At 47.3% G+C, this 16,533-nt stretch overlaps 1 protein-coding gene across 6 annotated transcripts in view; it reads left to right on the plus strand.

The window, feature by feature from the left end:
- PLXNA1 (plexin A1) overlaps window positions 1-15,907 on the plus strand; it is a 233,419-nt gene extending 217,512 nt beyond the window's left edge. For all 6 annotated transcript variants that reach the window (XM_090022932.1, XM_090022938.1, XM_090022936.1 and 3 more), the window contains 4 exons: window positions 1,362-1,531; window positions 4,990-5,202; window positions 7,853-8,003; window positions 14,349-15,907. In XM_090022932.1, coding sequence (XP_089879058.1) covers window positions 1,362-1,531; window positions 4,990-5,202; window positions 7,853-8,003; window positions 14,349-14,444 — 630 coding nt within the window. In that variant the 3' untranslated portion in view covers window positions 14,445-15,907. The remainder of the gene's footprint in view (window positions 1-1,361; window positions 1,532-4,989; window positions 5,203-7,852; window positions 8,004-14,348) is intronic.
- Window positions 15,908-16,533: the final 626 nt, after the last annotated feature.

Consider the following 16,533-nt stretch of genomic DNA (forward strand, 5'->3'; position numbering starts at 1 on the left):
ACTTTTAATTCTACTAATGCCACACCAGGCCTTGGGTTTGCGTTCTTGGCCAGTATGAGAAGCAGTCAAAACCCTATTATTGTGTTTTGAGGCTAGGGAACCAACCTCCACCCCCACCCCTACTATGCTTCTAATTGACAAGGCTGAAACGCACATGATGTAAGTTGTTCTTCTTCTTTGTTCGCACCAAACCACACCAACCACTGTAGTAATCTGGTACAGATTGAAATGCTTTCACTGCCGGTGGCTTGCACTACGGTTCTGTTTCCAGTCACACTCCACTGAACTCGGTGAAATGTCAGGGCAAACCAGGGTGGTTCAGAACCACGGCGGGCATGTGCTAGCCAGGCATTTCTAATGCATTGGGTAATAGGCCAGGTGCATTCTACCAAAGATCTACTCAGTACATTGTACAGTAAAGAAGACTTTAGACATCTCTGCTTTGGGGCAGGGACTGTGTCTTGCTGATTTGTCTGTCATGGTTCTGGCTTGTTTTGGGGTGTTCAGAGAAGAAATAATGGATCTGGCACATGCGGCAAGTTCCCCTTGCCTAGGCATACTTAAAACCTTCCAGACTACCAAGCAGACCTTCAATATGGGAGATTTACCTGCAGTGGAAATGCTGCTCTTGTGGTAGATGCCTTGAATGGGGGCTTGGAAGATTAGGGTACGCTGAAACTTTGTGCGGCTCTGTCTGTAAAATGAGGATAATGCTTTCCCCATCTTAGTGAGGGTTTGAAGATAAGTTCAGCAGTGCTTATGTAGAGCAATGAAAAACACTTAAATACTTAAATCATGCCACGGGTTGGCTTTCAGGCCATGCAGGGTTTTCCATTTGATTAGTTCACTTCAATTTATTCTGTGTTTCCTCTCACATGAGTTTCCCAACTGGATTGTGCTCACCAGGTGTTATACATATGGCCATATTTCTTTCTGGAAGCCACGAATAAACCAAGCAATGTACTACCATAACAAGATATCTTTAATACTATGAATGGGTTACCCTCAGCATTTCCATGTCATAGTGACTGGGATGTGTAGGTGACAAGAAGCCTTCTTGTAAGACAGCACAATATTTGGGTGGAGTTGAGTTATGAGACCAGATCACATGAAGTCTGAGAAACAGGCACTTGATATTTAATTTTCATCACATTGTCCAGTATAAACATCTGGGGGCTTGTCTGTTTACATGGACCTGATGGGTAGCTCACTTCTGCTCCAGGTTCAGATAATGGTCAGTGCCGGCAACATGAGGGAGAGATCCTGTCCAGAATGACCAGCCAGCCCCGTTGGTCCTCTCCATCCCCACCCATGACTTACTGGGCCATACCGAGCAGCCATTCTTCCTTTCTCATCTGCAGGGCACCTTACAGAAGTTTGTGGACGACCTGTTTGAGACCATCTTCAGCACAGCCCATCGTGGGAGCGCCCTGCCCCTTGCCATCAAATACATGTTCGATTTTCTGGATGAACAGGCTGATAAACATCAGATCAATGACTATGATGTCAGACACACCTGGAAGAGTAACTGGTAATTGGGGCCAGAGCCAGGGGACGAGCGGGAGAAGGCCCTTGTTCCAGGTTGTGCTGTCTCTGCTAATGAATGTTTCCAAACATCTGATGGGAACTTGGAATGGGCCAATATCACCCAAGGCAGATTATTACCAAAAGGGACCTGAGTCAAGCAGAAACTCCAGGCACATAAATCTACCTGTACTTCAGCATTCCCTGGGGTGGATAAAGCTGACTTATTCTGCACTGTAACAGAAATAGCCCCAGCTGAACCATTCCTATAAGTATATGCTAAAGGACTAGATTGGGGGTGGCTATCCTGCAGCATGCATGCCACAAGTGACAGGCAGCCTCTGTGTGTGGTATACAGACTGGGGAGGGACAAACAGCACAATGGCAGATATAGCAGAAAGCAGAGCAGCAGATCAGGCAGGGAGCACAGGGCGGGAAGCAGAAAGCAGAGTAGCAGATCCAGCAAGGGAATAGGATTGAAGGAACACTCAGGTGTGAGGTTAATTTATGGCATGCCTGCCAAAAAGGTTGGCTTCCACTGGACTAGGTGCTCCTTCACTTACACCTTATGCCTGGGCTTTGTGAAGAGGCCTGAGGCTTTGATGTTACCAGCTCACCTGGGGATAAATGGATCGTGGTTCCTAAGTCCCTTAGGTGGCTTTACAAACCTCCAACTGTATCCTGAAATGGGCTTTCCTAGTAGTGTATGATCATATTCTGTTCAGCCTTTTACCTCGCCAGGCATGGTGTAACAAAGTAATATCATACGTGCATCCTTCATAGACTAGCCTTCAGAGCCAACCCATTAGGTTTGCTAATTACTTCCAGGAAAGGGTGGGAAGGAGGGGAGCTGTTTGTGAGCTCCCAGTAAGCACAATGATGGAACTCACACTTAGCTGCATACGGGCTTCATAACTCCAGCCCCCCTCCACATCCTTCTTTTCCGCTGCCTTGCTGATTTCATCTCTCTGATCTTGCTGTTACTGGCGATGGGTACGTACATTCCTGTGTCTGGCATTTGTTAAATGGCAGCCAAATTGCTTTTGTATAGTTCAGTAACTGTCGGCAATTAGCAGGGCAGGAAAAGAAACATTTTTAAATGGAGATGTGAGAGCGCAGAAACGCTTGGAACTGATTTATAACTCTGCTCGCTATATTAAAGGAAGGAGCGAAGGGGGAAGAAAAAAGCCTGGTTCCGCAGGGGCTGGGCACGCAGGCTTCTGAATACTAATGCTCACACTTATCTCAGGGCACTAATTCGATGCGTGGAGCTAATTTCTTGAGGCTGTTCCCTTCACAATTGAAATATGCACGTGCACCCAGCACCCTCATTAGGAGAGTCCTGTGGAACCAAGCATTTGGCATCTGAGACGCAGTCATTCCCAGGGGATTTGTCCCAGGGGTTGATCTTTGAGCAGCTTATAAATGAGAGCCGGTTGTGCAGAGACTGCCATGATGAGGTTGGTGTAGGAACCTGAATGAAAGGGAGAGTGATGCGCACATGTGCTCTGAGCAAACACTTAGTGTGCAGTATGTAGCCAGCATCTTCCTCTAGCTCTGAGCCCCCAGGAGCAATAGCTTTGTTGTCTGATATTGGAGGCAATCCTAAACTTCCTCCTATCATAAATACCTGAATCCGCTCAACAAGCCCCACTTCACATGAACCCACCTGTGAATTTTGTAGATTGCCATGAGGAGCAACTGCTGAGGGGGAAAATGTTATGCCCAGTTTGGCCTGAGACAGAAGGCATGCGGATAAGACACAGTCCATGGGAACAGAGCACGGTCTCAGAATGGGAGTAAATGATTGAGCTGTTTGAGAGGTGTGGAGGCTATTGAAGCATCCAGGGACAAGGTGGCCAATCCCAACTAACAGGAATAAAAGGACATCCCCGGTTTGGGATCAAAGGGTTGTCAACACTTCTGTCTTCTGATCAGAAGTGATTTGGGGGGATGAGAATACCTGGGAGAAGGAAACGGGAAACACAGGCAAAGGACTTGAAATGAGGAGAGCTCGCTTGTGACATTGGGCTGAAGAGAAAGGAAGGGAGAATCTGAGTGTTGCTCTGAACCATTGCTAATTAAAGTCAGACCCAGGTCCCCGTCCCATACAATTTCCTTCAGACCCCCTGCTCCTTCAGAGGGGATGGTGGCCTCTGTGGTAATGCATTAAAAATCCCTTCCCTCATGAACTCGCCATGAATGGGAGACCCTTGTTACCTGAGAGTTGTAGGTTGTCCCCGGTCAGCAGTCTCGTCTCAGGCAGCTGCAACAGTTCAGCAGAGGAAATGCCCCTGAGGCAGAGTGAGTTTGCACACGCAGAGACTCTCCAGATGTCTGGGAGCCAGCAGTGCTGCATGTTGTTGGCTCTGGTTTCTCTGGTCTTCCTGTGTCATTTCTGTTGGAGGACTGAAATAGAGCAAGGTGGGGAATTAGTGTTCTCATCTCATTAACATTTCAGACTCTTCCCTGTGCCCTATTGTGATCAAGCTGAGATTTTCCAAAAATTGCCTTGAAAATGTGAGGGGGAGGTAGAGAAAGAGCATGTGTTCCCCAAATAGTCCATAGCCTGGGTATCAGAACGGTCCCCTGGGATGTGGCTCTAGTCTCTGCTCTGCCTGATCAGGTTTCTTCTTTTTCTCCTCTTGGTGCTGCCCTTCTTTGTAGAAATTAAATATTCCTTGGTCCAGAGACAGAGAGAATGACTTTTTATGCAGACCATGGTTAGGAGCTCACCTGCAGTGTGACAGACTTGGGTTCAGATCCCTTTTGCAGAGACATCCTGACAAGCTCTGTATTCAAGCTGAGTCCCCATGATGCCAGGTTTTGCCTGGGCTCCATCTTCAGCTCCATATGCTCCTGTTAAAGACACCTGGTTATGTCTGTAGCCTCCTTGTGTGACAGACCACAGGGTATGCAATTACATTATATCCAGTAACCACACTGAGGCAAAATGTCTTTGACCAAAGCTGCAAGATCAGCTCAGCGTCAGAGCTGCAGGGGAGCAGCGCTTGTTCTTCATGAATACTAGTGCTGGTCAGGCAGAGATGGGCTGTAGTGCTAGTGGGGTCTTTAGGAGTCTTGGACCCTCGTTTCACAGCAGGTAGATGTAGGCCCTCAGAGTATCCAGAATCTCTCATCACCCTCCTTTGAAAGTGCTGATGTGGCTGAGAAATTCCTTCCTGCTATCTTATCTGTCCTATTCTGTACCCACCGGATAGAAATGTCCCTGAGTAGGATGGGCCTTAGGGGACAGTTCTCCAGGATCCCAGACTGCCATTGGGTCTGTAGCTGAATGGATATTTTCTCCAACCTGTTTATATTCTTGTAGGACTTGGGGAGAGGAATATGCCAAACTCTAGCTTCCCAGGATCCTGTATCAGCAGAGATCAGAGCCCTGTCTACTAGCTGTTCCCTAAGGCCTCGTTTTTTGTACTGACTCCCTTTCTTTCTTTCTTTCCACAGTCTACCTCTGCGATTTTGGGTGAATGTGATTAAGAACCCCCAGTTTGTGTTTGACATTCACAAGAACAGTATTACTGATGCCTGCCTATCAGTGGTGGCTCAGACATTCATGGACTCCTGCTCAACTTCTGAGCACAAGCTAGGGAAAGACTCTCCCTCCAACAAACTACTGTACGCCAAGGACATCCCCAACTATAAGAGCTGGGTAGAAAGGTAAGTGTCCTTGGACCTGGCCTTCTCTGTGTTGTACATGTTGTATTTGGTATATGCATAACTGAGGCTTACGGACTCTCCAGTTCATATTGTGCATGCTTAGAGAGCTTGGTAAATGTAATGATTTTTCTACAGATGGTCCTTAATGGGTGATGTGGTGGGGGTCCTGGGGAGTCCCTGCAGCATGTGGTCCCCAGCCGCTCTGATGTTGGCCAGCCCTTTCTAGGAAGCGGCAAGCCCGAAAGAAGTGGAGTACTTTCCAGCTGCTCTAAAAGATCCCCTGAGTGGTTCATTTCTGGAGCTTGTTTTGGTTAAGTCTAGGAGGCAGCGGTCCCTAATTTATGTGTTGGAGACCTGGGAATGGGCCGGATAGTTAGGTCATGTAGCTTTCCCATTTAAAAATATGCTTGTGGTTCTTTGTCAGAGATGTTCTGACAGTTTGCGTCAGGCCTTTGAAATTCAGGAAGGAGAAAGCCCCAGGGCTAGAGAAGTGCCTTTTCTTTGTCTCACGAGTACCCATTCTGGTTTTGTGGAAAGATGAATTATTGAACATTGCTGTTTCCCTTGTCTCATTTGCACTCCTCAGTTTAGGAGTCTGCTAAACTAATCACTGAACATGGACTTGCTCAGGAAGAGCTCATACGGTTGCCAGAGCTAGACTAAACTGGGGTGAGGAGAAAAAAACAGGGCAGGCTCCCCCCAGCCTCCATCCCAGTGGGATAACAGCTTTCCTTTGCTGCTAGTTAACATAGCAAATCTGTTCTGCAGCACAGAAAGTTCAGGGTTCAAACCTTCCGCATTTTAAAAGAAAGCCAAGGAAATGACGTAAGGTTACTAAGGTGTGTTTTAAGTAAGGTTATTAAGGTTGCAAAGTTGAGAAATGGCAGTTGCTGTTGCAGCCTTACTTTAGCTTTTCTGTGCTTCTGCTTTACAATACATTCTGTATTATCTGTTCACCTAACATTTTTCCCCAGGACCCCTGCCTAATTCATTCTACTGGGAGGTTGCTTATGTGGGTAACTGTAACTCTGGCATTTCCTGAGATTTGAGTGTTTGATGTTGCCACCCAAATAAGGTTCTTGCAATGTTTTTTTTAGCTTGCGGTTATTCATATGGCAGCACAAGTGAGTACGGTGCTGTGCCAGTGACTAAAAAGATGTGTTAGCTGTCCTAAGGGTCTTACAGCTTCAGTTAGACTCAAAACATAAGGAAAATATCAGTGCAACATAGTGGGTAGGGGAGAGAGGAAGACCATGTTCAGCACTTTCACTCTTCTGGCACAGTGGACTTTTCTACAGTAAAGGTGAAGCTCACTGGTACAGGAGGCAGGGTTTTCTCAGGTTGTACTTGTTTTGAAGTTGTGACGTGAGAGATCTCAGGCATTAAGGGCCACCACAATCTCCTCACCTTCATTCCAAGTGCAAGGTTAGTGGCTTTGACCTTGCTTTTTCCAACACAAGCCTATAGTGACATTTCTATTAGGGGTAGGGGGAAAGAATTAAAAGAATTCCAAATCACTCCCCTGTCTAAGGAGACCCTGAAAGAGTGAGCAGATGACAGATGTTCTTCCCGTCACTTGCTGCACTCCTGTAAGGTGTTCAGATACCATGGTGATGAGTGCAGTGCAAGAACCAATAGAGGATAGAATAGCAGAAGAAGTCTATTTTCTGCTGAGTGCAATATTCCCATATGGGCTAAGTGGCTGTATTTCACACTTTTCATCTGCTGTATGGCTTTATGGCGTAATTGAAGTTTCTTGGGTAGATTTATCATTGCAAAGCTTTGTAGAAAGAAGGATTTGAATGAAGAGAATGTGGTTGACTGCAACTGGCAGTTCCAATAAAAGAACCGTGAAGAATCGAGAATCGGGAAGGAAAAGGAGCCAAAAGAAATTTCAAGAGGTCATCTAGCCCAACCTGTAGGATAATTCTTGTCTACAGCCTTCCAGACAAATGTTTGTATACCAGCACTTAAAAACTTCCAGAGATCTGGATTCCACAACCTCTCTGGGGAAGATGTGATCCGTGCGGTGGTCAGCATAGCTGTATAAACTAAAGAATTGGATGTGAAATGTTCACAGGTGATCACAAAATACCACCTTTGGCTTTATATGGCGCAAAAACAACAACCTGTTGCAGCAATTTGTGGGATTATTTGATGGAAACTCATAAAGGATTCTGGGATATGGGGTCAAGGGGCAAAGTAGGAGGTTTGAGGGTCACTGGAGGCATGGCAGGAAAAAATGGATGGCTTGAGGGTGGCAAGTGGAAAATCATTGCAAATGCCTGAGTCCTGCTGGACAGAGCACTGGATTGCTTCTCAGAAGGTTTAGGTTCAGTTCCCTGCTGTGCCCCTGGACTGTTGGAGGACCTTGGAGAGATCCCTCTGTAAAATGGAGCTAATGATACTTCCTGCATAAAATGGGGAGAATGATACTGAGCCCTTTTGCAATGTGCTTTCAGATCTACTGGCAGCGTTCTAGGAGCCAGGTGTATCTATACCATCGTGGCAAGACAAGAGGTGTCTTGTATTCATTCTTCAGACTGTCCATAGGGTGTTTGCAGAAGGAATTATGTAGAAGGCTGCCCCTTTCCCCTCTACCCACACCTGTTTGAGACATGCTGTTGTGTTTCTCCTGTCCCCTTTGTAGATATTATGCAGATATTGCTAAAATGCCAGCAATCAGCGACCAGGACATGAGTGCGTACTTGGCAGAGCAGTCGCGGTTACACCTGAGCCAGTTCAACAGCATGAGTGCGCTGCACGAGATCTACTCGTACATCACCAAGTACAAGGATGAGGTAAGTCCCCAGGGGAGCTGGCGTGGCTCTTAGCCATGGTGTGCAAGCACTTTCCCCACACCCATGTGCCCCTTGGTTTGAACTAGAGAGGAGAAGACTGGATTCATCTCATGCTAGGGACATTTCAGGATCCTAAGGTGAAGTCTGGCCTGGAATTAAGTTACCCATCCTGTGTTAACCAAATAGTACCCAATGGGGTGAAAAGCATTTGAGAGGACATTGCCCGGTTTGTGTCTCATTCTTGGGTGCATTGGAGTTAAGTTAGCAGCCAGGGTGCTGACCAGCTGTATACCTCATAGACTGCATTTCTTGTGGAGACTGGGTGAAAGGGGTGCTGATAAAATGGAAGGTAAGTGCCAAGGGGTGATTAGCACAGTGCAGTGGTGAGAGGCCTAGTTTCATACAACAACTTTGCTCTTCACTCCTGGCCCTGCTATTGCAATCAGTTGCCCTCAGAACTGATCAGAACCACTCCTTGCTTTTCTCACAATGGACACGCCAGTCAGCTGTGTGAATATCCCTGACCTGCAGCAGTACCTCTAGCTGCTTTAGTCTTGGTTCTTTTCTTCCAAACGTTGTGACAGAGATATTGGTCTGTATCCCTATTTCTTCTAGCACGCAATACAGGGAAGTGCTAAATTCCTTTCCCAGTTGAGAAAGTCAGGATTTAAAATCAATTCTCCAAGGATACAAGGTTGAAGTTATCATCCCAGTGTGCCTCACCTCAGTTGCTTCCTTCCCTTTTTGCTTTAAATTATTCCATAACAGAGCAGTACCAATGAGTTTACACACATGGGATCTTGCTTGTGATCCTGTAGGATATTTGGTGAAAGCGGTGCCCACTCTGGATGTTGATAAAAAGGGTTAAAAACCCAACCCTTGGGTAATTGGCATAAATTAACTTCATAAACCACTCATCAAACACACTCTTTGCAATCCTTTTATTAAAGCAATAAAATATATGACTATAATGTGTGTGCGTGTGTGTGTATGTGTGTAGCACACAATAATATGGATTTTATTGTTCCCATAACACTGAGTGCAAACTTTGGATTGTCATTTGTTTAGCCCATAAAATGCCTTTGCCCCAGAATGGTGCATTATCTCCTGCGTGACAGAGGGGCTTTTCTCCTCCCCAAGGGAGCCAGCCAAGGGGGACAGCATGAAGCCCATCACCCTGCAGCCACATTGCAGGAAGAGACAAATGGAAAGGAATAGCTAGCTCAAGGGAGTGGGATACACAGCCTTTTTCTGTGGGCTGTCTCGATTTGACTTTCATTAGTAGCTACCAAGTGGTTATCCCTCCCTGTGAGCTGTTGGGCGACCTTCCTGAAATGAATGTGACAGGAACTTAGTATAGTTCTTAATAGAAAAGTGCTCACATCACCGAACTCCTTCATCGCCCTGCCGCAAGAGACAGAAGTCAAAGCAGGGAGACGGAGAAATCAGGGCATGAGGCACAGGGTTTGCAAAGATTGTACAGCTTCCCCTGTTGTCTCTTCTTCCAGTTGTTGGGGATAGCCAGCAAATAGCTCTCGCTGGCCTGACACTAAACCTACTAAAACTGGGCAACTGATAGGCACAGAGAGGAGGCTGGATTAGTGGTTTGGGCCTATGTCAGCAGGAGAGAGTGGTGATTTCTTGAATTTTGTGGCACAGATTCAGGTGGGTTCAGATGGATTTTGGGTGCCTTTGTGTAACTGCTTATTGATCAGGGCTTTTAACTGCAAATGGGAAGGGAGGAGCTGGAGGGACAAGACTTCTGTAAGTAAGAAGTGGACACGTGGAGGAGGCGCTCCAGCTTGCCTCAGATGACCTTTGTTTTTGGTGAGTTTATAGCTACATAGGACTCCAAACCTGGCTGTTGCTTATTGCCAATGCTGTCATGGTCTGGGTTGGCACGATGGGTCTTATACACCCAGCCTGAAATGCATTGGCAAAGCTGTGCAGGGAGCTTAAGCTGTCAGAGGCACCCTTTCATCAGTACTTAAAAGACACCTTGGTCTTAAATTAAAAATCATACGCACACGGACCACTGTGGGGGAGTCAGGAGTGGGGGAAGTGTGATATTAATAAGCTGTTCTTTGGAGACAGAGGGTGAGTTGCCATTCTCTGTCCTTGCCAGTTAACTGTGGTCTGGCATCTGTTGAATGTTCCTTCGTAGCCCACTCTCTAAGCATCACTAGTGTGTTCACAGCTCTCAGGAACTTCTTTTATTATTCGTAATGGGATTAATAAATCGCAGCTGTTCCCTTTGTTTGTTTTCATTCATTAAGCACAATTACATGCAGCCCGATTGCACCCTCTTTGATGCGAAATGGGAGAGAATAATTTTTCCTGTTGTTCAGCGCAATAATATGCTGTCATTGGCTTTGAATGAAAATCATAATTAATTTTCATTTGGGTACTTGCATCTTCGTAATCACTGGTCCTGGCTCCTTACAGCAGGTGACAGGCATGTATCTCTCTTTATACTCTGCATGGATTTTCTTTTGCTGTGTTGTTTCCATGAAGACAACAAGATAAAAGATAATCAAATAAATACGAGGCAGGTTGTAAATCTTTCAGCACCCTCAGATTTCAGTAATATACAGCTGTCTTATCAGGAGAGGCAGTGGTGAGTTGGGTAACTAGACAGATTCCAATTCTCAGACTCATCCTGTTCAGTTCTGCATCAGATGCCTTTAAGATGCATGGTTTTTGACTGCCAGATACATTTTTTTTTTTGGTTAGGTACACAGTGCTTTGGTGTCCTCTAGAGGCAAGTCTGGTTACTGACAGGGAAGTGTCCATTGGGATCTTTAAATATGTTGGATAAGACCTGAGTCCACCTGGCCCTGTGCTTTGTCTCCAGCTGTAGACTATAGCTGTCAGTCAGGGAAAAGTAAATAGAAGTCTTTTAATGTCTCCAGATGATTATAACATGCAGCACACAAGGAGAATCGCTTTTTGACCTCCAATAGATGATGAGTTTGACATCTTGAAGCGTGACATTTGTTTTCCCCTGTCCTTGAACAGAAGTACAGATGTTGCTATTAGTGACCATTAAGCTAACCAGTAAAATATCCAGCCACCGAATCTGAGCTGATCAGATGAATAAATCTAGAGTTTGGCTGATCTTTCCTGCCATCTCCTGACCAAATGCCCACAGTGTAAAAATACCTTTCCAGCCCTGGTGCAGCTCTTCAGTAGGTAGGACACCCTCTGCAGTGACCAGGACCTCAACAGAATCCCAGGATGCACAATAAAAGCCCACAAAACCACAGTTCATAATCTGGGAGTGAAGTCACAAAGCAAAATTAATGGGTATCACATTTAGACCCAGGAGAAGGAGCAGAGAAGTCATCCCTGGATCATGAAGTTGCAGCAAAGGCACAGGCTGGATGGATTTGGAAAAAGGCTAGAGGAGTCTTTAATGGCCTAAGTAACTTGCAACTTCATCTCCACGGGATGTGAGGAAATGTCTGGGAGGAGGTTTTTCTCCCTTTACTATAGCATCTCAGCCAGGATCTGAACCTGACAGGCACGAAACACCCTCAGTGTGAAGTTGGATGCTTGACATTTTGCGGGATTGAGTCCTTGGTTGGATGCACTGCGGAAGTGCAGACCAGCTGGGCCAGACTGGCTGGTGTTACCTACCTGGAGTCAAGAGACGTGCTGAGACCCATGTCTCCGGTGTCCAGGGGTTACTGAGCCTTAGCACAGCATCTGCTTCACAGCACATCCTGTGCACTCCATGCTAAAAACCTGCAGGGAGCTGCAGCAGCTCTTAATCAAAGGGAGCTGATTTCCCTATTAAGGAATTACCTGTAGGGCTTGCAATGGACTTTGCCTGCCTCCTAGTCAGTCTATTAATTATACAGCACTTTGTTTCCAATTATGCAACCAGTGAAATGGTTAATCGAGTCCCCTTTGACGGACGCCTTGATATTTAATTGTAAAAAAATTTGCTCTTCCGACAAACTCACCCGCGGAGATGGGATTTCTGTCAGGTTTGTTTTTTAAATCAGCTGCTCTGTCTCTGCTGGCATAACGCTCACTAAACGGGCCTCTGCCCTTTCGCCTGCTGGGGGTGGGCAGCAATGTGATTGCTTCTCTGGTAGGCTTCATTACCCACTCCCTCCTGACCCTGACTCTTGCCCTCCACAGTCCAGCCTCAAGCGCCCACCTCCCCATGCCTTTATTAATGGCCCAGGTCATGTAAATGCCAGGGAAGCATGTCCCTCCCATCCTCCGGCCTGTCACTGAAGCACAAGCTTGTTTAGAGAAATGAGATTTCAATGGAGAAATGTCATCGTCTGATGTTTCCAATATTGCGAGTGCGCCTCCTGCATAGCAACGAGGCCTCCCATTGACGGAGGCAGGCGGTGCCAAGGCTTCGTGCCTGAACGCCTGCCCGCACAGCGCTCCTGCAGAACCGAGTTCTTCATCTCCAATCTGCTAAGCCTTCCCCTTCCCCCTGGTCCCCCCCAGCAGTTGTCACTGGCAGAAAATCTGTTTGAGATGCACTCTCGATAGCCAGGAGGCCTCATAGCCGCCGAGCCTCAGTTGCAGAGATGGAGAAGCACCACTGTCACTCCCCGCACACCCAGAGCCGGTTAGTTCACCAGCGCTGCATTAGAGTGCGGCCTCTCTCAAAAGGTCTTCCTGTACTTTCTGGGTCCTGCCAGGCTGGCTACACGACCAGACCCAGTGCCCATCTTGGGGTAGCCCTGTTTCTTCCCCTGGCTGGATCCTGGGTACACCTGCAAGTGATGGGGCAAATGTCAGCCATTGTTTCTAGGCTTCCAGTTTCCCTTCCACCGTAATGGATGGTGTGTGCAGAGCACTGGGGAAGAGACATCACCTATGCTGGCAGGTCCACAGCAGCCACACAGCAGTTTCTTCCCCCAGATTAGCTTGTCAGCAGTGATATCTGCTTCCTCCAGGTTTGAACTGCTCCCAGCTCAGGTCCTAGTTGATATATTTTATCTATATCCCGAGCTCCGTGAGGATATGCTACAATGCCACAGCAGGCCAAGATGGGCACCATATGCTTTCCTGTTTGTTAACAAGGGTCTTTATTCCTGGAATTGACAGAGCCGGGCTGGATTGGTTTTCTGAACTCTGATTCATAAATTAACTTGGCAAATGACCGGTGGCCTGCTGCCAGCCAGTTAATAATAATAGCTTGGTGCTGGTTCTCTCTGGGATTTGGCTGAAGGTCTCAGTTAGCTCTTATTTTACTCAGACCAGTTCACTGCATCCATTAGTGAGCCAGTTTAACTCAACTCTGAGCAGTCGCAGTTAAGACGAGCACTAGGGCCAATTCATGGTCTCAGTCACCTCCGTAACTCCACAGCCGCATCTGTGTCTGTAGTACTCTAGGTTCACACAGTATTGCAGTCTGGCCTCAAGCACTTCGGACCTTGTTCCCTAGCTGGGGAACCTTCACTGTGGCAGCAGCATGGAGGCAGATATTCTCTTGATCTGTTAATGTTGAGAAGCAAAATAAAACAAAGCCCTGGAGAGGCTGTTCAGTGATGTCTCTGTTAACCGCCATGCCTTCTAATCAAGAAACCAACTCAGCAGTGTTAAACCTATTTTATGTGTGCTTGTACTATTAGCAGTACCCATCAAAAACCATCTGACTTGAATAGATGCGTGTAGAAAGCAAGGTTTTTTCAGAAGCAGCCCGCAGCTTTGGGTGTCCTATTTGAGGCGGCATATAGGGGCCTGGTTTTCAAGAATCCTTGTTCACCTGCTCTCAGACTTCCTTGGGGTATCCATAACTGGCTCCTCAGAAGTAAGGCCCTCAGAAATTTCTAGTATAGTCTGGGCTGAAATTGCTCCCTCGACAGGGGCTGCCAGCAACTCTCCTCCAAGGCTGCATTGCAGGCAGGTAAATCCAGCCCTTAGAACATTCTTGAAGTTTTTTTGCATTTTTTCCCCTCTCTATTTCCCCCTCATTGTACACCCATGCAAAATAATTTCTCTCCATTGACATCAGATGTTTACCATGGGTTTTTTTTTTAACTGGTATCCTGCCCTTCGCTTTGTGTTTGCACAGGCCTCTCGTTAGCTTTTTCTGTATCCTCCGGTTGAGCTATTCCTCCTTTGCCGTGCTGTTGCTGTTCTCTGAACTTGCTCCATTTTGTCAGAGCTTGGGAACCAACCTGAGTCGTTTCACGAGGGACCGCCAGCTCCTTCCCCTTTGACACAGTGGCCTGGCTGGGTCTTTGCCCCTTCACTAGTCTCTCTTTTTGGGTGTCACTAGGAAACACGTTGCAAGTAACAGTAGCATGAGATGAAGCGGAGTCTCTCCTCCCTTCCTCATTCTTCCTCCTCTCTTGTCCCCTTTGATAGATTTTAGCTGCTTTAGAGAAGGACGAACAGGCACGGAGGCAACGGCTGAGGAGTAAGCTGGAGCAGGCAATTGACACAATGGCCCTAAGCAGCTGAAAAGGCCGAGGCAGCCCTGATGACTTCCCGAGCAGTGCAGACTACAGGAGAGGGCCAGCCAGCGGCAGCAGCAGCAGAGTACTTTGGGTCCAGCGCCAAACGGACACGCGGAGCCTGCCACGTCTCGAGACACTTACCATAAACCAACCAGGCCACCTACCACCGTACCAACCACAATCCAACCCGAACGACCCAGAGACCTTTCTAAAGGAGCAATGTAGGGAGCAGTGCGATGGAGCCGAGACCCACGCGGTGCGGCGGCGCCCCCCCAGCGGAGCTGCTCCTCCCGTGAGCACGTTCCAGACCGAAAGGCTGGAGGCTCGGGGCAGCCACGCTAACTTCTAGGACAATGTTTTTATGTTCTTGTTTTGGGTGGCAGGAGGGTGGGTGGGCTTCGGTTTTTACTGTACTTGACTTGCTTCCCTTCCACCACCCCCGCTCTTTACCCAGTCCCTTCCCTCTCCTCTCTTTCTCTCTCTCTCTCTCTCTCTCTTTCTCTCTCTGGCCTTCCGCCATTAGTGTTAACTGCTATATTTGCACAATTTACACAAGATAGACAACATTTTTAATTTAAAAAAAGAAAGTATAACAAAAAGGGGGGGTGGGGAGGCTGGGACTGGGGAAGGTCTGGGGCAGAAAGGTTCTACATTTTGCAACAAACTAACAAAACAACAACAAAAAAAAAGCTTTTGGAAAAAAAGAAAAATCCAAGGGCCGATGCAGGGAGGTTCGGGGTGGAGAACGGGAGACCAGGAAGTGGGAGCAGTCCCGTGAGCTTTGATATTTCATAAGATTTTGTCCTGTGCCATGTTTTATTTGAATGTTGTTTAGTGCAAGGAAAAAAAAAGAAACAAAAAAACCAAACAAAAAAAAATTGACCGTTTTGTTAGCTGGATAGGTGCTCTAATTTAAATGCTGCTTAAATGGTGTCTGAGGTAACCATCCAAGATGAGAAAGACCAGAAGGGAGGGGCACCCTGGCCTGTTTCCCCAGGGACTTTGCTGTTTCAGAGGGAGGAGCAGCATGGTATCGGTGTCCTCCTCGTTTCCTTTCTTCACGTTGCTGTTTCTGTGTGGGGAGGGAGGAAGCCTATTATTTATCCCAAGAGCTCTGTCCAGCTGAGCTGTTTCCCCATTGGGAGCTTGTACTCTGTCTTTCCTTGTGAAAGAAGAGGGTCCCATCTGCATTCTCCACCCCAAAGGGAGCCCTCAGCAGACCTACGGGGCCAGCAGCCATTGACAATGCACCTCTTATCTGTGCCTCTCCAGTGCTCTGGCCCCAGGTCAAGGAGATTAATGCTTTGGAAGATAGAGGTCATGGTTTGCTCAGGTGGACAGGGAGCAAAGGTCTGCCAGAGCCAGAGCGACGGGAGAGTCAGGAAGGGTTTTGTTCATCTCAGCCATGTTTTCCTCCTTAGAGACGGTTCACTCCTTACTTCCCTCTCATGTTCCTGGGGTGCTGAATATCTCGACAGAGCCTGCCGATCCCACCTTCCTCTAGAGCAGCTTTCATGAAGCTACGGTAAAGCTTCTGACTCGCGCTGCAGCCTCTGCGCTCCGAGAGCTCCCCCAGCACCATCCTGCCAGCTCCCCCTTTCAGAGCGGTGAGAGGCATTAGTCAAATACACTTGCTCTTTAACAAGGAGCAAGATCTGAGGCGCGAGGAGCTGTCATCCTGCTGCTCTGCCGATAACGAAGCCTTAACCTGCTGCAGCCCCATAGTCCAATTAGAAGCAGTTTTGACAGGAGCAACATCAACAGATTTGTTTCAGGTTAGGTCAAACAGATCCCAGGAATGGAAAGGGGGGTGGAGAAGCCTGGAATTTTGACTGAGTGGTAAAAGCCTTTTCTTCCCCCCACTCCCCGTCATCTTTTTTGTGCTGACTTAAGGGAAGGGCTCAGATTCCCAAGGGAAAAGTTTAGATCATTATTTCCTTGCAAAAGTCTTTAAAAGGCCTGCAGTGCCAAATAATGCTGTACTTTCTAGCTGCAGGAGCTCCAGAGCAGCTCCCTGGGGTAGAGGAGGGGATGCTGTCACGAGCGGTGAGCATGAAAACCAAATTTAGGGCAAACAGGGCGGGCATCTCCTT

This window comes from Crocodylus siamensis, chromosome 11 (genome assembly GCF_052110815.1).
Source record: "Crocodylus siamensis isolate JL-2025a chromosome 11, ASM5211081v1, whole genome shotgun sequence".
Classification (NCBI taxonomy): domain Eukaryota; kingdom Metazoa; phylum Chordata; order Crocodylia; family Crocodylidae; genus Crocodylus; species Crocodylus siamensis.